The sequence below is a fragment of the Oryctolagus cuniculus genome, chromosome 1 (assembly GCF_051225735.1).
Source record: "Oryctolagus cuniculus isolate XC-2025 breed Fujian yellow rabbit chromosome 1, ASM5122573v1, whole genome shotgun sequence".
Lineage (NCBI taxonomy): Eukaryota > Metazoa > Chordata > Mammalia > Lagomorpha > Leporidae > Oryctolagus > Oryctolagus cuniculus.
Window position 1 is genome coordinate 139,151,382 of NC_142867.1, and position 26,671 is coordinate 139,178,052.

Below are 26,671 nucleotides of genomic sequence, written 5' to 3' on the forward strand. Positions count from 1 at the left end.
AGATACAACATAACAAAATTTTGAGATGTGGTGAGAGCAGTGCTTAGAGGAAAATTCACACAACTAGTCCTTATTTTTGAAAAGAAGATATCAAATCAATAATAAGCTTTCACTTTAATGAAAAAGAAGAGCAAAATAAACTCACTGAAGCAGAAGGGGTAACAATAAAAATAAAAGCGGAAATCAATGAAATTGAAAACCAAAAAGAGGGAAAATTAATTAAACTAAAAGCTGGTCACTGTTAATGCAAAACTAGTATGATTTTTGAAATGTTGATGATATGGAAAGAAAGATGACACAAATCACCAATATAAGAATGAAACAGTTAAGGGTAACACTGTGGTGCAGCTGTAGTCTGGGAAAGCAGTAGAAGATGGCCCAAGTCCATGGGCCCCTGCACCTGGGTGGGAGACCCAGAAGAGGCTCTTGGCTCCTAGCTTCAGATTAGCAAAGCTCTAGCCATTGCAGCCAACTGGAGAGTGAACCAGTGGATGGAAGACATTTATCTCTCTCTCTCTCTCTCTCTCTCTCTCTCTCTCTCTCTCTCATTGCCTCTCCTCTCTCTGTGTAACCCTGCTTTTCAAATAAATAAATCTTTATAAAAATAAAAGAATGAAAGAGTGTCTATCAGTACAGACCCCACAGACATTAAAAGGATGATAAAGTAATAACAACATTATCTATTGCTACAACATACCTGTCGCAACAACACAACATATTGTACAAACATAGCTGTTGAATAATCAGCAACTCTAGAGTTATAAATTGAACTCAACAGAAATTAATTCCTAAAAAGTCATAACTACCAAAACTCACCCCAGATGAAATAGGAAGTTATATCTAATAGTGAGGTGCAGAGAATACTGATGGAAAATACTGGGGAAAAATATACTGCTAGTAAGAAAATAATGACTTGGCAGGAGGCTGAATTATAATGAGAAGAAAATGACAGTGAGGGAAGCAAGGTGCCAACACCAACCAACGTTTACGAACATGACTTCAAGGCACGGTCCAGGCCGGCACTGCGGCTCACTAGGCTAATCCTCCGCCTTGCAGCGCTGGCACACCAGGTTCTAGTCCCGGTCGGGGTGCCAGATTCTGGCCCGGTTGCCCCTCTTCCAGGCCAGCTCTCTGCTGTGGCCCGGGAGTGCAGTGGAGGATGGCCCAAGTCCTTGGGCCCTGCACCCCATGGGAGACCAGGAGAAGCACCTGGCTCCTGGCTTCAGATCAGCGCGGTTTGCCAGTCGCAGCTCGCCAGCCATAGCAGCCATTGGAGGGTGAACCAACGGCAAAGGAAGACCTTTCTGTCTGTCTCTCTCTCTCTCTCTCACTGTCCACTCTGCCTGTCAAAAAAAAAAAAAAAAATTTACCACACTTGGTTGTGCCATTCACCCACTAAAGAACATCAGCGTAATTTTCAACTTGGGGCTATTACCAAGAAAGTTATTTGTATATCTACAGAGAAGGTTCTGTATGAAAATAAGAATTCATTGCTCTGGGACAAATGGCCAAGAGTGCAATTGCTGGGTTTTGGAGTAGATCCATGTCACGTTCTTTTATATGTAAAAAATAAAAAGTGTTCTTTACATACTGCTAGCAGCACAGATCCTCACAAAGACATGTCCGTATAAACATGCAAACTCAAAGAGTTTGAAGATGTCTTCATTTAGCATATGAGTCGGCACGTGAGCGTGAAGTGTGGGGTTTCATCTGTGCCGTGGTCTCTCCTGCAAGTGTTCTCCCCATTCCTCTAAAGAAGTCTAGCGCTGCAGAGAGACAGGAAAGACTACAAAGGGAGGAACAGCTTTCCTTCTTTGAGACTTTTGAGAATCTCAATCAGAACGGAGGCTGAGAACGCATCAGTCCACCAGAAGCCCTTCTCCTAGTTTGTGAGCCCAGGTAGGCTGTCCTGCTTCAGGTGGTCCAAGTCTACATGGGCTGCCATTGCTCAAGGGAACTGGCCCCAGGAACAGGTCCAATCTGATAGGGCTTCCTCTTGGAAAATGAAAGAAAATCATATAATTTTCCTGGTTTTTTTTTTTTTTTTGAGATGACTGGAAACAAAACCCAGATGACAACCCTCTTTTTAAGCTTGCCCATGTCAATGCTTGTGGGGGGAACAGTTGTTTACAGAGAAAGACTACATAGAAAGCTAACATCTGAATAGTGCACATTTCCATTTCCCTGTGTTTTATATCTGACCAGTTCCCAACTCTCATTATGTTGGGGGAGGAAGAGGCAGAGTACAGATATTGTTAGGTTTTGCCAAGGTTTTCATAGCTGCCAGCCGCATTCATGTTCTTGTCTTGATGCTGCAGAATGAAGTAGGTATTGTGAACTTGTCTTCAAATGGCATCCAGTTACAGGTCCTTGTGGAATCACACAACGGAGAAGTGAAGTGTTTCTCTTTCCCTTCAGATACCCTCGAACTCCTCTTCCTGGGGATGGTCCCACCTTCCACCAACTAACTGCCATGGCAATGAGTTCCAATCTACAGAAGTCACTCTACCTTTGGCTGCTGCTCCAGCATTGGCTGCTGCCTGGGACTTCATTAAAACCACCCACAGCACCTTTTCCACCTTAGCTGGCACTTTTATTAATGGGAAATTAAAATGCCTGTTCTCTATCAATTTCCTAGAGTTATTACTGCCTCCAAAATCTTACTCAGCTGGACTTCCTAATGATACTTGACCTCTGGATCTTGTCTAAATCCAGTTGAGCAAATTGGTGAATGTAGACCAAAAAGGAAGGGGTGATGGGCTATGAAGACCCCTTCCACCCCGCATGGGATGGGGCTTCATTTTTGCTCTCAGTATAGGGTTTTTGCATTCTCCTTTGTACGTGCAAATTGCCAGTAAACATTGCATTCTGCACAGTTAGGATCTCCCAAGTTCAGAGGCTGTGGGTACAGGGGGCGACTTCCTGAAATAAGGAATTCTGAAAAGACAAGGACAAAGCCAGTCTAGGACACAAGGATGTTTTCCACGCTGTCATCTTCCTTAGTTGCAACAATCATTCAATAATGCCTGATAGGTCATTAAAATGCAGTGGTCCCTGGGCATCCAGGGGGGATCCAGGGTCTAGGACTCCCTTGGATATCAAATCTGTGGATGCTCAAATGCCTTCCATACAATGGTGCAGTAGCTGCACAGAATCCACACACATCCTCCCATAAACTTCAAATCATCTCTAGATTACTTATAATGTGTAATGCCACGTAAATGCAATGGAAATAGTTGTTCTACTGTATTGTGTAGGGAATAACAACAAGGAAAAAAGAAGCCCACACATGCTCAGAACACATACAATTTGTTCCCAATGTTTTCTATCCAAAGGTCCAAAGCCCGTAGACACAGAGGACCAACTGTACGCAGTTAGGTAGGGCGGCGATGTCAATAGCGGAGGGACAAGTAGCAGTGTTCCTGCTCCGTGCCTGCCAACAAGACAATTTCATTGAGGATGGCGACATGCCCAGCTCCAGCAGTGATGCCCTCTTTCCCTGTGAACAAGGAGTTCCTGCTAGATCCTGCTGGGCAGGAAAGCAGAGATGCAGGTAATGGGGTAGGGCTCCAGAGCCCCCTGAACAGGGCACTGGCCTGGCTGGCAGGTGCATGTCTCCCCTTTGCCTTTCCTCCTGCTGCTTAGAGTATGGCCCGGCTATCAGTGCTTCAGGGAGCAGGATGGAAAAGCCCTGAGAAGCCGCACGGACCCCTGGGGTGCTTCCTGCAGGCCCCCTCGTGCCCCAAGAAGGAAATCCTGCCCAAGCCCTTGACGTTGGTGGTTTCTGTTTTATGCAACTGAGTGCAGTCGTCAGCAGAGTGCTTCTGCCCGTCACAGCCCTCTGCTGCTGCTTCACAGAGGCCAGACCTTCAGCACGGTGGTCCCTGGTCCTGGCCAGCCTGGCAGCCGGAGCAGGAGGCTCTCCCGGCTCTGTGCTGGGAAGATGGAGGGGAAGACTGAAAGAGAGAAGGATCTTTAAAGGAAAGGACTAAAATGGCTCTTCCAAGTGGCCTATATTTAGCACTTCCTGAGAGCAGCTATTTTGAGTTGAGTGTGAACGAAAGTAACAGTGGATTTTCAAAGTGTGGAAAGAAGCAGTGAAAATGCGTCCCTAAAAAAAATCTCATTCGAGCCACATATTTTAGTCTACTTCTTAGTGATTAATAGAAAGCATGGCCTTACAATGAGGAAAAAGAAAGAAAGACATTAGAGAAATAAAAATCAGATGTTAGATGCTAGATTCTTCCTCACTGGTCCTGGCTGGGACAGCCTCTCAGTGAACAGAACACCTACCAGGAAGTGATGGTGCTTCTGGTGCAACCACACCGTGCCAAGCCTTCAGCTACCAACGGTCGCACTGAGTCCTGAAGAGGCTGCCATAATTCCCCAGGGACAGCTGGGGACACAGGAGGTCAACCTGCCCCAACCCGGCTCGACATGGCATTCCCATCAGTACTTGCTGCCTAAAAAAGCTACCCCGCCCACAGCAGAAGCAGACAGCCCTCTCCTAAAGATACTATGGTGCTTTTTTGTTTTAAATGTGATTGCAAAAATCTCAGCTAAGAGACGGCTTCAATTAACTGAGTGTTCCGGGTGATTTCATTTCCTGTCTTACTTGCGCACTAGGCAGTACGCTTCTCTGGGAAAACACATTGTTCCACAATAGAGACAGCGCACTTTCCTGAGTCTGTGAGCCCAACGGAAGTGTGTGTGGATCGTTAAATCCCTGACAATGCCCCAAGATGACTCTTCGCAAAACCGCTGCTCCCCATCCAATAGCACGCACTGCCAGCTTGATGCTATGGCAGGCTGTCAGGGTTCTTTCTAATTTACTAATTAAGGCTACAAAGTACTCAGTATAAATTCATTACCTTTTGGGAGGGGGGGTGGCGCTGTGGCATAGCGAGTAAAACTGCTGCCTGCATTGCCGGCATCCCATACGGGCACCAGTTCAAGTCCCGGCTGCTCCACTTCCCATCCAGCTCTCTGCTATAACCTGGGAAAGCAGTGGAAGATGGCCCAAGTCATTGGGTCCCTATATCCATGTAGGAGACCCAGAAGAAGCTCCTGGCTCCTGGCTTCAGACCGATGTAGCTCTGACCATTGTAGCCAGTGGGGAGTGAACCAGAGGATGGAAGACCCTTCTCTCTCTCTGCCTCTCCTTCTCTCTGTGTGTAACTCTGACTTTCAAACAAATAAATAAGTCTTTTAAAAAAGATTATTACTTTTTGAAAAAAATTGACTTATTTTATTTGAAAGGCAGAGTTACAGAGAGAAAGGAAGAGAGAGAAAAAATGATCTTCCATCTACTGAGTCACTCCCCAAATGGCCACAATGACCTGTACTGGGTCAGACCAAAGCCAGGAGCCAACAGCTTCATCTGAGTCTCCCAGGTGGGTGACAGAGAGGCTTAGGCACTGGGGCCATGTTCTGCTGCTTTCCCAGGCACATTAACTGGGAGCTGGATCAGAAGTGGAGCAGCTGGGACTCAAATGGTGCCCATATGGGGTGCTGGGATTGCAGGCAGCAGCTCAACCCACTACACCACAAAGCTGCCCCAAGATTATTTTGATTACATATTAGCTTTATTTATTTTATTTTATTTTATTTTATTTTATTTTATTTATTTGACAGGCAAAGTAGACAATGAGAGAGAGAGACAGAGAGAAAGGTCTTCCTTTTTGCCGTTGGTTCACTCTCCAATGGCCGCCGCAGCCGGAGCGCTGCTGCCGGCGCACCGCGCTGATCCAAAGGCAGGAGCCAGGTGCTTCTCCTGGTCTCCCATGGGGTGCAGGGCCCAAGCACCTGGGCCATCCTCCACTGCACTCCCTGGCCACAGCAGAGAGCTGGCCTGGAAGAGGGGCAACCGGGACAGAATCCGGCGCCCCGACCGGGACTAGAACCTGGTGTGCTGGCGCCGCTAGGTGGAGGATTAGCCTGTTGAGCCACGGCGCTGGCCTACATATTAGCTTTAAATATGTCTGAAATATAATGTTGAGAGGCCAGTGCTGTGGTGTAGCAGATAAAGCTGCCGCCTGCAGTGCCAGCATCCCATATTGGCGCCAGTTCAAGACCCGGCTGCTCTATTTCTGATCCAGCTCTCTGCTGTGGCCTGGGAAAGCAGTAGAAGACGGTCCAAGTCCTTGGGCCTCTGCACCCATGTGGGAGACCCGGAGGAAGCTCCTGGCTCCTGGCTTCGGATTGGCGCAGCTCTGGCTGTTGCAGCCAACTGGGGAGTGAACCAGTGGATGGAAAAACCTCTCTTTCTCTCTCTGCCTTTCCTCTCTGTCTAACTCTGACTTTCAAATAAATAAATAAATCCTTTAAAAAAATAATGTTGGATGCACTAGCTTTTACACTGCTATATATAAATTTTGAAGATTTTTTATTTATTTGAGGGGCAAAGAGCGAGAAAGAGAGAGAGAGAGAGAGAAACTCCCATCAGCTTGCACTTCCCAATGCCTCCAACAGCCAGGTCTGAGCCAGGTCAAAGCCAGGAACCAGGAACTGAACCCAGGTCTCTGTGACTGCCAGGAACCCCATTACCAGAGCCATCAGCACTGCATCCCAGGGTCTGCATTACCAAGAAACTGGATTTATGAGTGCAGCTGAGATGGGAATCCAAGCCCTGTGACAGGAGATGCGGGCATCTTCGCTGCTAGGCCAAGCTTCCATCGCCTGTATATTTTTTAATGTTTTGAAAAATGCTGTGTGAGTTTTCACCACAACACTGCCAGAACTCACAGTCAGAGCTTTTTAAAGCTCTTAGAGCACCGTTCCTAAGGAAGTACTTACCTGGGGCCAGCGCTGTGGCGCAGTGGGTTAACGCCCTGGCCTAAAGTGCCGGCATCCCATTTGGGCATCAGTTCGAGTCCTGGCTGCTCCACTTCTGATCCAGCTCTCTGCTGTGGTCTGGGAAAGCAGTAGAAGACGGCCCAAGTCCTTGGGCCCCTGCACCTGTGTGGGAGACCTGGAAGAAGCTCCTGGCTCCTGGCTTCGGATCGGCACAGCTCCGGTCGTTGCAGCCATCTGGAGAGTGAACCAGTGGATGGAAGACCTCCCTCTCTCTCTCTCTCTCTCTCTCTCTCTCTCTGCCTCTCCTCTCTCTGTGTAACTCTTTGAAATAAATAAATAAATCTTTAAGAAAAAAAAAAAGGAAGCACTTGCCAACAAGCTGCCGACGGGTGAGCTGGGAGATAGTGAGGGAGGGTCTGTGGGGAGGACACGGAGGGTAGCCAGCAGTGAGTCAGGACAGGAGGACCACGGAGCGGGACAGAGTCCAGATCAGGACAGAGTGAAACACTTTCCTTGCCACTGGACACAGCAAGGTGCTAGCGAAGCCTAAGCAGTCAGCTCTCCAAAAAGAAAGGGAGCCCTTGATTGGCCGTGTCCCCGGGGTGCAAATGTTCCCATCATGGTCCATTTCCACCTCCTGAACGCGGAGTCGGAAGAGCAAGGCTCCAGCAGCTCTTGGGACCCAGGAGGAGCTAGGCCTCTGCACGCCTCTGGTGCTAGGGACCCAGGGGACTCCCAGACAGGCAAGTGAGGGAGAGCAGCCTCCGTCGCGGACGCGCCCGCAGCTACCTCTACGCTTGCATCCAACAGCTCCTAGGCAGAACACCGGGGATGCCCTGTGCCCTTCCGAGAAAAACACCCCTGGATCATGGTACAATGGAGCAGACCTCACAGGGAAATTACCCATGTGGGGGCGGGGACCACCAGGTCCACCGATCTCAGAGTCCTCACATCTCCTGGCATAGTTTGTGCCTTTCCCGCTGAATTAGAAAAGCCTGACTCAAAGGGATTCCAATGCATTACAAGCAAGACCAAGCGGCAGAATTTTCTGAGCAGGGCAGGGACTCCCCAGGGGCCCCTGGCTTCAAGGCTCCTCTGATGCTGGCTAAGGAGCCCTCAGCCTGCACCCAAAGGCCGGAGGTGAAAACGTCAATGAAGAGAAGACAGCAGATGGAGTCCGCATCTGCTCACGCACTGCCCTCGGTTCGAGGCTATGGACTTAAATGAGTCAGACCATGGCATGGCGTTATTTGTCTAGCACATCTAGAAAATCAGAAAATATTGGGGGGATATTGATCCCGGAGCCATTTTACCTGCACACAAGATCTTCATGTCCTCTTCATGCAGAGATCGCCAGCGTATTATGCATGCCGTTTTATTTTCCGCATGTCTAATGCTTCGCCATCCGGGGCTTTGCTGACACGGGAGGAACAGAGACTGGACGTCCCTCCTGTGAGCGCATCTTCATATGCGGAGCAGCAATGCGCCTCCGCCATGTGTCCCCACGCGCCAGACCAACATCCGCTTGCCTCTTCCCAGGGCCAGGTTCCGATCAGAGCCAGCGCGCACATCCCAGAGCCTGCTGCTTCCGTGCACTTAGCTGATCGGAAACCGGCACCCTGCCCCCAGGAAACATTCCTGCCCACTCCTCCCTCTCCTTCTCCCTCCTGCCTGGCCCTGGGGCTTCCCTCTGCGGCCCTGGGGCACTGTGTGCCCCTCTTCCTGGGAACTGCGGGTAGCAAGCTCACCCTGCACATCTCCTGATCTGCTGTGGACATGGGATGGCGCACATCTCCTACTCTGTCCGTTTCACCAAACCTCAATAGGATAAAACCTACATTTGAAAAAAGCCAGTGCCTCTCCAAGTCCATTTTTCCTCTCTAATAAGAAATCCCCAACTTCTAGATAGGCACATTTCTCCTCCCGGATTAAAAAAAAAAAAAAAAAAAGTCTGAGTCTCCCTGATTCCCAGCAGTGGCCGTGTGAGTAAGATCTGCTCATTGTCTTCAGTGCTCCCAGAAGTGCTGGGCGTACGCATGCTTTCACTTGTGTACAACTTCTTGTCCTCAGCCTGCACAGAATGTGATGGCTGGAGTCCCAGCAGTCATCATGGGCCATTAGGATGTGGTCTACACCCACATGCTAGAATCATCTAGGATCAGAGAACTGAATCACCTAATTAATACAAATAGTTCATGATGTCATGAAGCCATGGATTCCTTCCATGTTACAATGAATGAAAACTTATTTGCTTTAACTATATTGAGATTCTTCTGTGGTATTCAGACAAGCTTATTATAGATAATGAATAATCCTTAATGTAAAAAAAATCATAATATATTGTGCTGAAGTGATGAGTTCGAGTCTGTGAAAGCATGCAATGTGCTCCAAAGCTGTCACTTGATCATGCTACGGACACGATCAGTGTCAAAAAAGAAAACAGTTCAACTCGTCTTTCCCTGCAACAGTACTGAAAAGCAGGGTGCTGAACCCCCTGCCACACCCCCTCTTCCCAAACATCACACGCTCACAAGATGCTGGTGGCCATGGCTTACCTACAGCCACACCTGTCACTTCTTCCTCGAACCATAAATCAATAGCAGGAGGTGTACTCCAACACCAGTAACACGACACCTTCTCCTAGAGGAAGGCTCCGGTGTTGCTCTCTCACGGGGAGCCACCAGTGTGGCATGAACTGTTGCAAACACAACACAGATTGCTTCTCGGCCTCTTGGCTAAGATCCAGAGCAAATATGGCACAGAATGAGCCAGCACACTGAGGCGTTGCTCAGTGCCCTTCCACTTCACATGGTATTAGTCCCACGTGCCAGTCAACAAGATTCCAAGCAACTTTAACCAATTGCCATGTTAGTGGGCATTTGTGATGAACTTTGGGTCTCGTTTCACAGGCTTCTCTGTGGTAGTATGACTTGTGTATTCTGCTTGGCAATATGTGTATGTGTGTGTGTTTGTGCCTGGGTGTGTACAAGCATGTGTATAATTTTCAATTTTTCCCTTCCTTTAACAACTCATTAATTTCACACTTGAAAGCACTGTTTTGCATTTCTTTCACTAAAAATGAGATCTTGATTGGGTTTTACCGGTAACAAAGAAATTTGATGAACTGACTAATTTTAAAGAACAATGTACTGTCGTGAGGAATCCTAACCCAAAATATTAAATCTTCTGAGATTCCTGCCTCGTTTCCTTCACATATTTGGGGGAGAAAGACATTCCGAGACGCGTCTCATATCCAAGGCTGAGCCCTGCGGCGTAGCAGGTGAGGCTGCTAGGGACGCCCAGGTCCTGAAAGACACAGCGCCTGGCATCCAGCCTTGCTCTGCTTCCAACACAGCTTCTTGCTAATGTACCCGGGAGGCAGCAGGTGGTGCTCATGTACTTGGGTCCCTGCCATCCACGTGGGAAACACAGATGGAGTTCCTGGCTCCTGGCTTCAGTTGGCTGTTTCAGTTATTTGGAGGATGAATCAGCAGATGGAAAAATCTCTCTCTCTCTCTCTCTCTCTCTCTCTCCTCTCTCTCTCTTTCACTTCTCTCTCTTTACTCTCTCCTCTCTCTTTTTACTCTCTCTCCCTCTTTTTTCCTCTCTCCCCTCTCTCACTCTCTTTCTCTCTCCCTCTCTTTCCTCTCTTTTTCTTGCTCTGCCTTTCAAATACACAAAACTGTTTTTAAAGATTTATTTAACTATTTGAAAGTCAGAGTTACAGAGAGAGAGAGAGAGAGAGAGAGAGAGACATACACATACATACACAGAGAGAGATCTTCCATCTGATGCTTCACTCCCCAGATGGCCCCAGTGGCCAGAGCTGGGCCAAGCCAGGAGCTAGGAGCTTCTTCCATGTCTCCCATGTGGGTAGCAGAGGCCCAAGCACTTGGACCATCTTCACTGCTTTTCCCAGGACATTGACAGGAAGCTGGATCTGAAGTGGAGCAGCTGGGACACAAACTGGCATCCATGTGAGAGGCTGGCCTTGCAGGCAGCAGCTTTACCCGCTATGCCACAACACCAGTCCAAGATAAATAAAACTTCTAGAAAAGAAAGTGATCACACACACAGACTGCGGATGGACTGTATCCACAGAAAGATTTGGTGACCTTATAAGGTTGCTATTTCCCTATCTACCTTTATGCTTCATTAGACAATGAATTAGACATATAAACGGGAGAAGTTCAACTGAACAAACTAAAGAAAGTACAAGCAATACAGCGGCCAAGATGAAATGCACATTGGTAATAGAATTTTGGCCCAGGTGGTGTGACAAAGTCTCTGCCTAGGGAACCGCTGCTGAGACCACAACTACTAGCAACTGGGAAAGTCCATTTGTTTTATATTTCACATTTATAAAATTTACAAGGAAAAAGCTATTTCACTGCCTTTTCTTGAACACTACAACACAGCCTACCAACATCTTGAAGTATCCTTGCTTATGGGATAAAGGAAGGAAATTCCAGAATGTCTAAATTCTTCCCCATCCAACTGACTAATTTTCTTGCACAGTTTCTATAGTCTCTTTCATTTATTTATTTATTTATTTGAGAGGAAGTTACATTGAGAGGGAGAGACAGAGAGAGAGAGAGGTCTTCCATCAGCTGGTTCACTCCCCAAAAGGCTGCAACGGTCAAAGTTGTGCTGATCCTAGCCAGGAGCCAGAAGCTTCTTCCAGGTATCCCATGTGGGTGCAGGGGCCCAAGTGCTTGGGCCATCTTCCACTGCTTTCCCAGGCCATTAGCAGGGAGCTGGATCAGAAGAGGAGCAGCCAGGACTTGAACTGGTGCCCATATGGGATGCCAATGCCGCAGTTGGAGAATTAACCTACTGTACCACAGGGCTGGCCCTGTCTCATTCATTTTTGTTTAATGTTAGTCAGCCTAAATTTGAGAATGACATTTTAAAATAATCCATCAAAGATAATTTAAAAAACACAAGTTTCTGGCATGTTCTTAAGAACTTCAACATTTATAGTACTTCATTCACTTGCTTTGTTTAGATTTTTGCTTATTTTTTAACTTTATTTATTTATTTGAAAGGGAGCTGTGGTGCTCCCACCTGTCACTTCACTCCCTAAATGCCTACAACAGCCAGGGCTGGGCTGGGCCCCACTCTGGGAACTGAGACTCCATCCAGGCCTCCCATGTGGATGGCAGGAGCCCGTTGCTTGACCCACCAGTGCTGCCTCCCAGGGCACACATTTGCAGGAAGCTGGAGCCAGGAACCGGAGCCAGGGATCAAGCCCAGATACTCCAATGTGGGATGCAGGCATCCAAAGTGGCATCATAAGTGTTCAGCTAAATGCCCACACCTAGATTTTATTTAATCCCTCGATATGCAAATCTTGGAAGGAAAAGATGGTGCCTGTGTTGTCATAGCAGGCAAAGTCGCCACCTGCAGTACTGGTATCCTCTATGGGCACCAGTTTCTGTCCCGGCTGCTCCACTTCCAATCCAGCTCTCTGCTGTGGCCTGGGAAAGCAGTAGAAGATGGCCCAAGTCCTTGGGCCCCTGCACTCGAGTGGGAGACCTGGAAGAAGCTCCTGGCTCCTGGCTATGGCCTGGCCCAGTCCTGGTTGTTGTGGCTATGTGGGGAATGAGTCAGCAGATGGATGATCTCTTGACTGCTTGCTCTCTCTCTCTCTTTCTCTCTCCCTCTTTCAAATAAATAAAGCTTGAAAAATAGAAAAGAGGGGTGACGCTGTGGTGTAGTGCTTAAAGCTGCCGCCTGCAGTACCGGCATCCCATGTGGGTGCCGGTTCGAGTCCTGGCTGCTCCGCTTCTTTTCAGCTCTCTGCTATGGCCTGGGAAAGCAGTGGAAGATGACTCAAGTGCTTGGACCCCTGTAACCACATGGGAGACCTGGAAGAAGCTCCTGGCTTCTGGCTTCAGATTGGCCCAGCTCCAGTCATGGCAGCCACTTGGAGAATAAACCAGCATGTAGACGATCTCTCTCTCTCTCTCGATCTCTCTCTCTCTCTCTCCCTCTCCCCCCCCCCCTGTATCTCTGCCTTTCAAATAAACTTTTTAAAAAGAGCATAAAACTGGCCGGCGCCATGGCTCACTAGGCTAATCCTCCACCTGCGGCGCCGGCACCCTGGGTTCTAGTCCCGGTCAGGGCGCCGGATTCTGTCCCAGTTGCCTCTCTTCCAGTCCAGCTCTCTGCTGTGGCCCAGGAGTGCAGTGGAGAATGGCCCAGGTGCTTGGGCCCTGCACCCGCATGGGAGACCAGGAGAAGCACCTGGCTCCTGTCTTCGGATCGGCCCAGCACCGGCTGTAGCAGCCATTTGGGGGGGTGGGGGGTGAACCAATGGAAGGAAGATCTTTCTCTCTGTCTCTCTCACTAATTCTGCCTGTCAAAAAAAAACAAAAACAAACAAACAAACAAACAAAAAAAAAAACAAATTGGGATGTATATGAACAATAATGTCTGCGTCATAAAACACGGCAGGAGCGTTTTCAAGGTCAGGAAAACAAGATCAAGGGGAATTCCGAGGAGGGAGACAGAGGTTTTGACTTAAGTGACCAGAGAAGGCTTCACCGAGGAGGTCACTTGAGGGCAGCCTTAATACAGGGAGAGCTTGCAAGGTGCACGGGTGGACAGGCGGACAGAGGGGATTTCCAACAGCACAACCACAGCTGCTCATTCCCCACTCACCTTAGAACCACGGTACCTGCCCCGGGACTTGCTGACACTTCTCCTCCGACTGTCATGGGGGCCCTGGGACTATCCATGGTGCCTAACTTGTTGGGGGGGGGGGGTGTTACCACCGTGGTTGAGGGTGTGCTGGGTGTGACCGGCATCTGGGGAGGCACTTCTTGAAAGCCACTGTTGGTTATTGTCAGACTGACTGCAAGATAAATACTGGCTTCCGGCGAGACTGAAGGGAACACGTGACATCCACCTGCTGTCCATCTGTTGGCCCTACCTTTCGTCTTCCTTTCACTGTGAATGCCTGTCTCCCTCCTGAGAGGAGTTCAAGGGGAATACACCAGTTTCTTTTATTTTCCTACACCTAAGCTAACCCCTTCTCTGTTGTTTGGGGCCAAAAGACTAAAACCACTAACACCACCAATGATAGCAGTGATCACTAAGGACCACAGGAGTCTGACTCCGGGCTCATCAATGGCTCGTGATAGACCAGCACAGGCAAAGGCCTCTGAGATGACAAAAGGTCAATGGAGAAGGGAGAATGAAGGCGTGAGGATGCAGCTCCAAATCCGAGGCAGGCCTCTGGGTAGGCAGAGCCAATGCTTTCCTTGGGTCTTGGGAAACACGTGAGCACAGTGAAGACCGGAGCCGCGAAGGGCTGGATGGCAGCAGATCAGCCCTCTGTCCCCGCGCCCATGGTGCCCTGCACGTCAGCAAGGCCAAGAGGGAAGGGGAGGGGGGCATGAGTCTTCAATACCGACAGGCTGGAAAGAACAAGACAAGCTGTCAAGAGCAGAGTATGTGCTAGGCTGGAGCTGGGCGGGGCAAGGGGAGGTCACTCCAGGTGGCTGTGGGGGCTCCAACCAGGAGCAGTGAGCTCCCCTCACACCTAGCGCTGGCAGAACGACCTCAGACTTTTTTAAAAGATCTTGAAGCCAAAGCCACACTCCAGCTGCCTGCTGGGGGAGGGTCTCCCCTGGGGGAGATTCCAGTGAGCAGCACGATCGGAGAACAAGTAGATGACAGGCCTGCTGCTGCTAGTGGGGCCCACGGACCGGAAACACAGAATCCTACGCACTACCCAGCCCTGAGGCCTCAGACGCCACCAAGTCCCAAGACCCTGGAATGCCCCGATTGCACATTAAAGTTTGATAAGTAGCACGATGCCTTTTAATGGGGCCTAATGGGGCCTGCTGATTGGAATTGTGTCCATAAATGAGAAACTCTGAATAATAGAGCAATAATGACTAACGCGGGGGAGCAGCTAGGAGGCGGCGGGAGTGGCCTGTGGGAAACTACCAGAGGCTTTGAGAAATGCAAACTTTCTGATGGCTTTGTGTGTGCACCGACTGATGCTCACAGGCTAGGATCTTCCAGACAGAGTCGTGCATAGTCAGCAGGTTTTTGTTTGTCCCCATCGAAGGCTCTATGTGCGACAAGACGGCTCCCAGGGCCTGTGCTTATCATTAAATTAATCCTCAGGGACACTCACTCTGCAGATGTGAATATTTCCATTCGGAAGACTCACAGAGCAGCCGTGCACTCACTCAGCCAGCCAGTCGCTGGGGGAGGCCTCTGCTTTCGGTTCCAGATCTGCTCATCCTGTGTCACCCAAAGGCAGCCTGGAGAAACAGGAAGAGGGGGCAAGCAGCACTCCACTCCAGGGGCTTCCAAGGACCACCTCACTGAAGAGCCCAGGGTGCGGAAGGCAGAGGAGACACGTGGTCTTGGCTCCTCCCATTCTGAGCCGAGGATGCCTGTAGCACCTGCTTCATGTCCACCCAGTGACAAGGGCAGGGGGCAGGCTGCGGGGGCCCACCAGAGATCCTCCCAGACTCTGACAGCCTCGTCTGCCAGTGCCCGCAGCCCAGCCCCGCCCTGAAGGTCAAGACGCGACACTGCCTTCCGGCCAGGGTGTCATAACCGAAGCTTTATTGGAGTATGTCCCATCATTGTCAGAACATCACTGGCAACTAGAAACGTTACGCAAGGGTGATTTTATAACCGTGGAGTAAATAAAACAGAGTAGAGAATGGAATTGTAACAATAAATACACTTTGAATATAAATATACACATTGATATCCCACACGTATAAAAGTCATGCTCTGTAAATACTTTCTCTACATGTTGGCTTTATGGGTTCTGAGTTCCAGGACGTGTCTTCGAAGGTTCAAGTGTCCCGTGAGTTATGGATATTTCCAGGGAGAGCTTATGTAGGAGCAACACATTACAAATTTTGGAAGGAAAAAAACGAAGTATTACAGAGCAGTTTTTTTAAAATATTGAATACGTTTCTTGTCCTACAAAGAATGAGCATTTCGTAAATATTACAAACAGTGAAACAAATATACTTGCGTACAGCTATGTACAATTTACTGCTTTAGACTTCAAAAATGCAGGAAAAGTATAGACTCTGTATATAGTTCTAGATATAATGAACAATTCAATATTGCTCTTGTTGTTCTTGATGCATGGTCTGCATGCCCATGGCTTGTCGCTGGATGGAGGGGACCAGCGGGGACACAGGGAACTTAGGGAGCCCCGTGCTTCTCCCCAGAGAGAGCGAGCCAGCCTCAAACTCCCATTTTGAGTTCTGTAACTTACTATGGCTGGGTCAGAACCTGCCGCACCCATAGGCAATGTCAGATGGGTTCTTAAGAACCGCCACTCCATAGGTGGGGTCGGGACCACACAAATGCTAACAAATAAAAAATAAATTAAAAGTAAAATCTGATGCAGTGGTACTGCCTTGCCAAGCCCTGAGTCCACGTAGAACTCCTAAAAGACAAATTTGAGAAAACCACCAATGTCTTCAGCTCATTGAAAATGATCTCAGAATGAAGATCCACACGGAGGCTCACATGCCATCTGAGCCAAACCTCACAGGCAAGACACAAAGGAACACAACGGATCCTGAACGAGAACAGATTTTTAGTCCCGCAAACCTCTCGTGGAGGAGCGCCCAGACGCTTATAAATACACACTGTCTGGAAAGGGCTAAAAGGCATGGGGACTTGTGATCTGTAGGGATGGAGCCGTCTGCAGGAAGCTCTCGGAAGAAAAGCCTTATTAGCATCATGGTCAGTGGCAAAGATCCCATTTTACTGTTAGCAGAAAAACCCAGGCAAAAACCTAGCCATCCCATGTTGGCCATGAAATTCCACTGCCTGTTAGACTTCACCCATAAACAAATGACAAACCGATAACCTCTCTGAGAACAGAAATGGGGGGAAAAATATAGATACAAGTTGAAAAACCAAGGATCCAGAAAATGCCCCGACCAGATCTCATTGCAAATGTTGTGGAGCCTGCATCAGGGACCTGAGGACTGGTCCCAGTGCCCTGAGCTCCCCACGAGCTCCCGGGCCACTTCTGTCCTGGCTTGTCCCCGCTCAGCGTGAACACTCCCTCTGCTCTGGTCGGATCAGTGAGGATTTGATCTAGGAGCCCAAGGTGGTCTAATTCTCTCCCACGTGAGATACGTCAGCAGGTCAAGTTTCTGGTGGAGCCGAGAGGATGAGACCAGACGGGGCTACAAAGGGAGCTAGCTGGCGCTCTGGAGGATGGTGGCGCCCATGTCAGTGGGGGCGGGGTGGGGGAAAACACAGCAAGTGTAGACACCGCCATGTGCAACATCTCCAACCGGGGAGCTCTGTCCAGGGCTAGCACTGCCGCCCAGCAGCCAGGAGGCCCCCTGTGCAAGCAAGCCCAAGTGCTACGGCAGCTCCCTCCGCCTGGCAGGTGACAAGGACTGAGAGGAGAGGATGACCCCACAGTTAGCCAGTCTGGGAATTCTTAGGATGCAGAGACCAAACAGATGCTATGTAGGGAGAGCAGAGGATGTGCCTGGACTCTTCCCGGGGCAGAGCAGCCTGCTGGTCTCCAGCCACTGTCCTCTCCCCCGCCTGGCACAGGAACCACAGTGGCTGTCATTTGGTTTAAAGAGGATTAAGGATGCACACACAGTCATTAGGAGGGGAAGATAATTGTTTCTAGAGTGAGTGCTGTCTCGCAGAGCTCTTACAAGACGTGTGTAACGGAACATGCAAGAGAATTTACTGGTACACAAGTGCATTTTCCAGGAACATACTTCTGATACAGACAGATCAGCAACGACACCGTGAGCAACTCCTGCTTCAATGTCCTCTGTTAAGGTGCAAAGTGTGGCATCCACGTGTGCGTGTCACTTAGAAAAACAGATGAGCTTTTGGTCGTCAGATGGCCTTTGCTGGCTGTTGCCTGGCTGGGTACAGATCAAATTATTTAAGAGAATAAAGCCATCTTGGAGGGTTAACAAAATGCCTAAAAACAGCCGCTTTATTTGCTTTTATTTAAAACCTGAAGGCTGAAGGAGTCACAACCCTTGGGGACCAAAGGGAAGAAGCTTCACCTTCCTCAAACCGTCACAGGGAAACCCCAGGAGCAAGCAGTAGGTGACGCTTTAATGCTGTTTACAACCCTGTACTCCGGAACCGAAGCATTCCGAAAGGACAGCACGCAGTTAGGGAACTCACCATTGGATGTGAAAAAGAAACACTGGCAGAGGTGCGAGAGATGCTTGCTAGCTAGGTCTACACCAGGGGAATGCATCTTTGCGGGGGGGAGGGGGGAAGGGTAGTAACAAGGTCCCTGGCAGATCTGGGGCAGCGAGTGGAGACCCTCCTTTGAGGGAGGCTGTGTTGTTTTATGTTGAACCCAATTTAAAATAAATTGGTAAATAAAAGCATGAAAGGGACCCAGTGTGGTCCGCTTTGGATGGACTCATGCTCTCGCCTCCGCCCATACCCATGTCCCTCCCCCAAAGACGTTACCGGCTTCTGAGCAGAGATAAATGCCTGGCTCGGGGTTGCGGCTCCGGGCTCACGCACTCTCCCATGCACTGGGTGGCGTTCAGTCCTCTCCGCACATGCTGCCATCATGGGACAGGTCCTCCCACCTCCCTCTGGGGAATGCACTGCCCCGAGTTCCCTGGGAGGCTGCAGGTGTTGGCTTTTAACTGCCTGGCGGGTTCTGGGACTCAGAGAGGGGTGGCTTTTTGTTGGCGGTGTGGCATGCCCTCTGAAGGATGCCAGGGCCTGGCTCGGTCCAATGCAATGTTTAACACGCGGGCGTCGTACATGCTACCCTGACAACGGTGGGTTTCACGTGGGGGATGGGAGGGAGGCCGGGGAAGGGCCTTCACATGACCACGCACTTGCCCTTGAGCTTCTCTTTCCGCTTCTGCTGCTTGCTCTTCTTGCCATCTATCTGCAGGCTCACGGTCCTGCGCTTCTCCAGGTTCAGCAGCTCCTGGAAGAGCTCCTTCACGTTGTGGTTGAGCTTGGCCGAGGTCTCCATGAAGGCGCACTTCCACGTGCGGGCCAGGGCCTCGGCCTCACTGCTCTGCACCTCGCGGCTGGGGCTCTCGTCGCACTTGTTGCCCACCAGCATGATGGGGATGCTCTCCACGTCCCCCTTGATCTCGCAGATCTGTTCGTAGATGGGCTTGAGCTCCTCCAGGGACTGCCGGCTGGTGATGGAGTAGACCAGGATGAAGGCGTGCCCCTTGGAGATGGACAGCCGCTGCATGGCCGGGAACTGGTGGCTCCCGGTGGTGTCGGTGATCTGCAGCGTGCAGATGCTCTTGTCGCAGCTGATCACCTGCCGGTAGGTGTCTTCCACCGTGGGGATGTAGCTCTCCCGGAACGTTCCCTTCACAAACCTCAACACCAGCGAGCTCTTGCCAACACCACCTGCCCCGAACACGGCCACGCGGTAATCGTTGCTCTGCTCAGGCATGGTGCTTGCGGCTGCCGACGATCAACCAGCAGACACCTGACAAAGGAATCAGACGTTGGACAGCATTAACAACGTCGTTCTCAAAAAGGATGGCGTGACCACTCTTTATGATAGACGAAACTGAAGTGGTGATGTGTGGGGAGCAACTCGGACTAGACTAAGTTACTGGAATTAAGACTTATTCTATGCATCTGCTCTCCCACAATATGGCGCTGGGAGAGGAGTAAACAACTTCTACACAGCTGCCTCCAGCTCGACCAATAACCTGCAGGAGCTGATCCTGCTCCTGATTGGAGGAGAGCAGCGTACTCGGCGTGTGGGTAGCAGAGTTGGGATTGGTGGAAGAGGACTATAAAGGAGGAGAGAGACAACATGCACCAGGAACATCTAGGGGGAACATCTATCTGAAGGAACACCTGTGCAGCCCCCGAGAGAGCCGGCCGGCGGTGTGCCGCTCCCCCCGCGGAAGTGGGGAAAGTGGCAGGGGGAGCCACCCTTCCACAGAGGTGGAAGGACTGGCAGCAAACCCGGGAAGGGCCGAGCAGACAAAAGAACAGCGCAGGGTCCTGTGTCGTTCCTCCACGAAGAGGGGGAGCGACAGTGATGTTTGCATTCACTCTCCCAACACAAGAACGATGCAAAGTTTGTTTCAACACATCTACAATCCTAGACCAAATAAACTTGTAGATTCTCAGTTTCCAAAAGGGCAGCCAGTGAACGCTGGAGCTCTCTGGAACCTTTCTGTTTCTCCTTACTGAGTCATGACCTTGAACATCTTTGTCCACAGCTGACCCGATGCCCAGGAAAGAACGCAAAGGAAGCCCAAGACGAGCAGAGAGCCAATGGGGAGATGAGAGAAGGACCAGCCCCCAGCAGAAACCTGCACAAAAAGTCATTGTACATGTAACTACTTGAGCTATAATGTACCTCAGCCATGTTGCAGAAGACAAGGTCAATAAAATCACTTGGATTCCTACATAGAATAATGAAAAGTTGGAAAATGTACATTTAAAAAGCAAACACACATAGCATATAAATATTAACTATTCAGGAATAAACAAACAGGTGCAATAGGCCTCTACTGAAAATCACAAACACTGCTGAGATAAATTCAAGACGACTTAAATAAATAAACAGACCTGTTAGGTTCACTAATGGGAAGGTTTAGTCATAAGGTGGCCATTCACCCTAAACTGCTTTATAGTTTCAATGCAACTCCTTTTAAGATTCCAACAAGTCCTTTAGTTAATTTGTGTATAATAATTATTTGAGCAGAGAAACAGAGAGAAAGAAAGCACGAGAGAGAGAGAGACAGACAGACAGACAGACAGACACACAGACAGAGAGAGAATCTCCCATCTGCTGGTTCACTTCCCAAAGGCCTGCAATGGCCAGGGCTGAAGCTTGGAGTCAGGAACGAATTTCAGATTTCTCAGGTGGATGGCAGGAACCTAACTATGTGAGCCATTGCTTGCTGCCTCCCAGGTTGTGTTTTAGCAACAAACTTGTACCAAATACCCAATAGATTGGTCATAATTACTGTGGGCTTTTTTAGTACAAATACCGGAAGGGGAAGAGCATGCTCTTAGTATTTACTTGGTGCTCATGCTAACTCATGGATCCTCTCCACCTTGTAGAAGTTGATGCCATTCTCTCTGTTGTGCAATGATGAAGCAAGAGACAGAGAGCCAGGAAAGTAATGCTCCCAGCGCCACACAGCAGTGAGGGGGGAGGTGTGGCTACAAGCCAATGTCACAGGCACCCATCTACCCTCAGGCTGCCTGAGGACAGAGCAGGGAGCAGACCACAGTGTTGTGTGTCTCCACTAAGCAGGAGGCGTTCACAGATAACTAAGAAATTTGCAGTGTCTTTATTCATCCACACTAAAGCAATTATACAAGAGTACTTCCAAAAGTTCATGGAAAATGCAATTAAAAGAAGTTTACTTGCATACAAAACGTTTTTGAAATCCACACACAGTTTTCTTCCATGATGTGCATTCTCCATGAGCTTGCTGGAAACCACTCGTCGCTGCTTTGTTTTAAAGAATCATAGGAGGCAAGTGTCACCGGGTTGCTAGCGTACTTGCCAACAACCATTAATGGAATGAACGGAGTTCTTGCCCGTCACACATACCACACACTTCAAAGGGATTGGGAAATGTGCCTTCTTCAGCTCTCTCAAATATACTTCATTCTGCCCTTTCTTTTGTAAGGAAAGATCCAAACACACGAAGAGGTACAGAATTAAGCAACATCCATTTTTGGAAGTAGACAAGGAATACAGCAAAGGAAAAGGGGAACTCGTTCTCTCCTACAGGCAAGCGTGCTACGGACTGCTTGCTCTCCTATCCTTAAAGTAACTGGGGAACTACTGTGAAAAACATTGCTGAACAAAGTCATTTTCCAAGTCCAGTACAAATCATTAAACATAATCAACAGTGGAAGGAAGTGGGCTTGCACAACGCCTCCTGGCAGACAGAGGCTCGGGGCTGTTGCACTGCCATCTTCGGATTTCGCCATATGCACTCGCCTACAGTCTGCTCATTTATACTCTCAGACGTTCTTGTGTGTACTTTGTAATCCCAGACCTACCAAGACCCGGATGTCAGGACGTTCATTAATAACAAAGACTGCAGGAGAGCCTGCTGGGAAGGCTGATTAAGTCTATTAAATGCTCATGAGATAATTAGGATCAATTCAAGAGTGCAGTATTGTGATAAATTATTCCACCATTTATAGATATATCTTTCTTTTTTTTAATTCAACGGCATATGGATTCTGATTTGAGGCTTCTCTCTGCGTCCTCAGAATGATGCTCCCTTCTTGCTTGGCAGGCGGCGACCTCATTTAACTCCAGGCTACAGTGCAAGTATCTGGCAGCAAGGGAACAAGTCTTCAGTTCTGGACCCCAACAGCTCAAAGAGTCCACATCTTTACATGTTTGCTGGCTATGTTGTCAGCTCTGTGAGGCTGTCTCTATCACTTAAACTGGTAGCCAAAATATAGAAAGCAAATACTAAGCATTAAAAAGGTAGGTATGGCTACTATGATTATTCATTTGTTCAAAAAAATACTTACTGTACTTCAGCTAAAGGCCGGGCCCTGGGAAGGGGCTACAGAACAAGGGTGCAGAGGACACACCTCAGGCAGGGCCTCCTTCCCATGGATCTCAGACACACAGCACAAGGATGGCTTCACAAATATTTAATAAACTGCACTGCAGCAAGTGTTGCAAAGGAGATGCACGAAGCAACCTAAATCCCCTGGCAAGAGGCATGGAAGCAGGAACTTGAAAGACGGACGGCAGTCACACAGTGCAGGGGATCAAGTTCAACACACACTGATGAGATGGATCTGGGCAAACATCCACACCGACCCTCATCTCTCCAACAGGAAGCGATCTTCTTCCACCTCGCAACCACCTACTTCACAAGCATTTGCAAAACACTTTCTAGATACGATGCAAACCCACTGCTTATCAGCTGGCGCTCCCAGCAGTAGCGGCACACAAGTCTAGGGAAGAATACAAGATGCCCCAGGTGGTAGAGGCTACGACAAAAAAAAATTTTTTTTGACAGGCAGAGTGGACAGTGAGAGAGAGAGACAGAGAGAAAGGTCTTCCTTTGCCGTTGGTTCACCCTTCAGTGGCCGCCGCGGCCGGCGCGCTGCGGCCAGCGCACGCGCTGATCCGATGGCAGGAGGCAGGTGCTTCTCCTGGTCTCCCATGGGGTGCAGGGCCCAAGCACCTGGGCCATCCTCCACTGCACTCTCAGGCCACAGCAGAGAGCTGGCCTGGAAGAGGGGCAACCGGGACAGAATCTGGCACCCCGACCGGGACTAGAACCCGGTGTGCCGGCGCCGCGGCTCACTAGGCTAATCCTCTGCCTTGTGGCGCACAGAGCACTGGGATTGGCCGGAGGGTGAAGTGACGATGATGTCAGTCAAAAGGAAGGACCTCAGGGGACACGCCACGGTGGGACGCGAGTGTCAACTGGCTTCAGGGTGGAGGGCAACCCAAGAAAGCAGGTGGTAACATCCATCAAAATAAAAAGCAGAAGAGGGAATGCGGGTCTAAGAAGAGGTGACGGACAGTGAGGCAACAGACGCCTTGATCGGGTCAGCTTTCTGGGACATAGAGGGGGACATGCCTGACAGATGAGCGGGTTTTACTTTGTAGTTCAGAGTAGAAAGGTCTAGTCCAGTGATAAATACTTGGGTACCATCTATATATACATAAGTAGCACTAAAAAAAAAAAATCCTAAAATCCCCCGAGAGAAATTATAAAGCATGAGAGAAGGCCAAAGACCACAGCTGATGGATGCTATTAAAAGAGCGGCAAGCCGTTGACGCCCTGTGCACTGGAGGTGCTCGGCTCTCACACGATTCTGCCTTCGCCCAGGTGGACTGTGGGGAGGGAGGGAGGGAGACAGCACAGCCGCGCACTCGGCCCGTTCCCAGCACTGAGCTCTCTGTTTACTTTCCGTTAGGACCAAGCAGGGAGGGGATCCTCCAGCAGGAACATGGAGAGGGGGGAAACTGGCAGGAAGGCGAAAAACCTCAGAGGAGCAGAAAATGTCAACAAGATATTGGGGAGGAAGCTGGCGCGGCTAGAGCAGTGCTTGGAGAGAAACCAGAGCTGTAAACACCTCAATTAGTTGCCTGTGCCACCTTAAACCAAAAGCAAACTAAACCCAAGGGAAACATCAAGGAAAACTTAGTTTATAGTAGAAATTAAAAAGAATAGAGAAAAATCTATAAACTCAAAAGTTAGTTCTTTGGAAATATCAACAAAATTATAAAATTTTAGCTATGCTAATTAAGCAAAAGAAAGAATACTAAATGTACTAAAATCAAGAATGAGAGGAGAGTTATTACTACTACTTACAGAAATAAAAGCATCCTCTAACTATCATAAGCAACAGTTAAGATAACTTAGCTGGAACAGGCACAAATTACCCAAGCTGACTCAAGAAGTAAAAAAAAAAATCTGAATAGACCAATAACAGGAAAAGATTACACTATGAATCCAAAACTACCCACAAGAAACGCCCAGGCCCAGATGGCTTCACGGGTGAATTGCAGCCAAAAACAATTGTTTTATTTAAATATTAAAAAAAACAATTTGTTGTTTATTTGAAAGGCAGAGAGAGAGAGAGAGAGATTTTCCAAGTGCTTGTTTATTTCCCAAATGCTTGTAATACCTGGGGCTGGGCAAGGCTGAAGCCAGGGACCCAGGATGCAAACCAGATTTCCCATGTCAGTAGCAGGAACCCAAACACACAAGCCATCGTCTGCTGCCCCAGGGTGTCCGTTAGCAGGAAGCTGGAATCAGAAGTGGAGCCAAGTCTTGACTGAACCTGGATCCCTGATAACGGGGTATGAGCAGCCCAAGCAGCCTCATAACCATTGCATCTGCCTCTGCCCACACAGCAAACATTTAAAGGAAATTAATAGCAACTCTTCACAAACTCTTGCAGACATTAAAGAAGAAAAACATCTTTCACTCCTTCTATGAATCCAGTACTGCCCTAATACCAAAACAAGGCAACGAGAAAACAATACAATATCTACAGACCAATAGCTTCAACAAAATACTTGCAAATGAACGCATCAATATATAAAAAAGAACCATACTCCATAACCAACTGGGATTTATCCCAGGAATACAAAATGGGATTAACATATAAAAATCAATCAGTAATTCCAGCTTGTGTTGATGCCCCCCCTGGGAAGCAGCAAGTGATGACTCAAGTATGTGGGTCCCAGCCACCCCTACCAGAGACCCAGACTGAACCCTGGGTGCTTGGCTTCAGCCTGGCCCAGCCTGACTACTGCAGACATTCGAGGAGAGAACCAGCAGATGCGAGATCTCTGTCTGTCTTTCTCTTTCTGTGTGTCTTGGCCTTTCAAACCAACAAATAATGGTTATCCTTTAAAAATAAATTAACACAATATACTAGATCAACAAAATAAAGAACAAAATAACATGACAATTTCAGGATTTACAAAAAAAAAAAAAAAAAAGAGAGAGAGAGAGGAGAGAAAGGAAAACCTTCGATGCTTATTCCATTCAGGATTTTAAAAAAAGTAAAACCCATGACCCAGGAGTAATAGGGAACTTGCTCAGTAGATGAAAGGCTTCAGGAAAACGTATGTAGCTTGATGACATACTACGGTGAAAGACCGAATGCTTTCTCCCTTAGATCAGGAAAACGATGAGGGCGTCCACTCTGACAGCTTTCATTCAACATTAGCAGGGGGAATTGACAACTGAGTGAAATAAAAGTCATTCACATTGGAGAGTAAGAAGAAAACTATTTGTCAATATAGATATATATATTCTATATTGTATATAGAAAAATCCTAAGGAGCCCACTAAACAATTTAAACTAATTAACTAGTTCATCAAGATTTCAGAAATGACATTTATATAACAATTATATTTCTATACACTTACACTGAACAATGTGAAATTAACAAACGAATTCCATTTACAACAGCATTGAAAAGAATAAAACACTTAAGAATAAATTTAACCAAAAAAGTATTAACCTTATCCTATGATAATTATAAAACATTGTTGAAAGAAATGAAAGATCTCAATATAGGGAAAGGCACCTCATGTTCATGGATCAGAAGACTTCATATGATTAAGATGGCAACATCCCCCAAGTCACCTACAGATTCAATGCAATCCCTGAAAATTCCACTGGCTACCTGCCAGAAATTGACAAGCAAACACCAAAATTTATATGAAAATTTAAGGGACCCAACATAGCCAAAATACTGTTTTTTAAAAAAAGAAATAAAGAAAAAAAGCTTGAGGACTCATACTTTCTGATTTTAAATTCATTTTATTTATTTATTTTTTTTATTTTTGACAGGCAGAGTGGACAGTGAGAGAGAGAGAGACAGAGAGAAAGGTCTTCCTTTGCCGTTGGTTCACCCTCCAATGGCTGCCGCGGCTGGCGCACCGCGCTGATCCGATGGCAGGAGCCAGGTACTTATCCTGGTCTCCCATGGGGTGCAGGGCCCAAGCACCTGGGCCATCCTCCACTGCACTCCCTGGCCATAGCAGAGAGCTGGCCTGGAAGAGGGGCAACCGGGACAGAATCCGGCACCCCAACCGGGACTAGAACCCGGTGTGCCGGCGCCGCAGGCGGAGGATTAGCCTAGTGAGCCGCGGCGCCGGCCTTTAAATCCATTTTATAAGGTTACAATAATCAAGGCAGTGTCCAGGTAGCACTGGATAGACAGACAGATGAACAGAACAGAATTTAGAGTCCAGAAATAAACCAGCACACTTACAGCCTACTAATTTTGACAAGGGTGCCAAGAAATTTAAACAGAGAAAAGAGTCTTCCAACAAATGATGCTGGATCAAATGGACGTTCACAGGCAAAAGCAAGACATCCAACCAACCACACAAGAAAT

At 48.4% G+C, this 26,671-nt stretch overlaps 1 protein-coding gene across 3 annotated transcripts in view; it reads right to left on the reverse strand.

Annotated features, from left to right (window-relative positions):
- Positions 1-15,370: 15,370 nt before the first annotated feature.
- The window catches only part of DIRAS2 (DIRAS family GTPase 2), a 36,684-nt gene continuing 25,383 nt past the window's right edge, over positions 15,371-26,671 (reverse strand). For all 3 annotated transcript variants that reach the window (XM_070065827.2, XM_008258005.5, XM_070065820.2), the window contains exon 2: positions 15,371-19,270. In XM_070065827.2, coding sequence (XP_069921928.1) covers positions 18,635-19,234 — 600 coding nt within the window. In that variant the 5' untranslated portion in view covers positions 19,235-19,270 and the 3' untranslated portion in view covers positions 15,371-18,634. The remainder of the gene's footprint in view (positions 19,271-26,671) is intronic.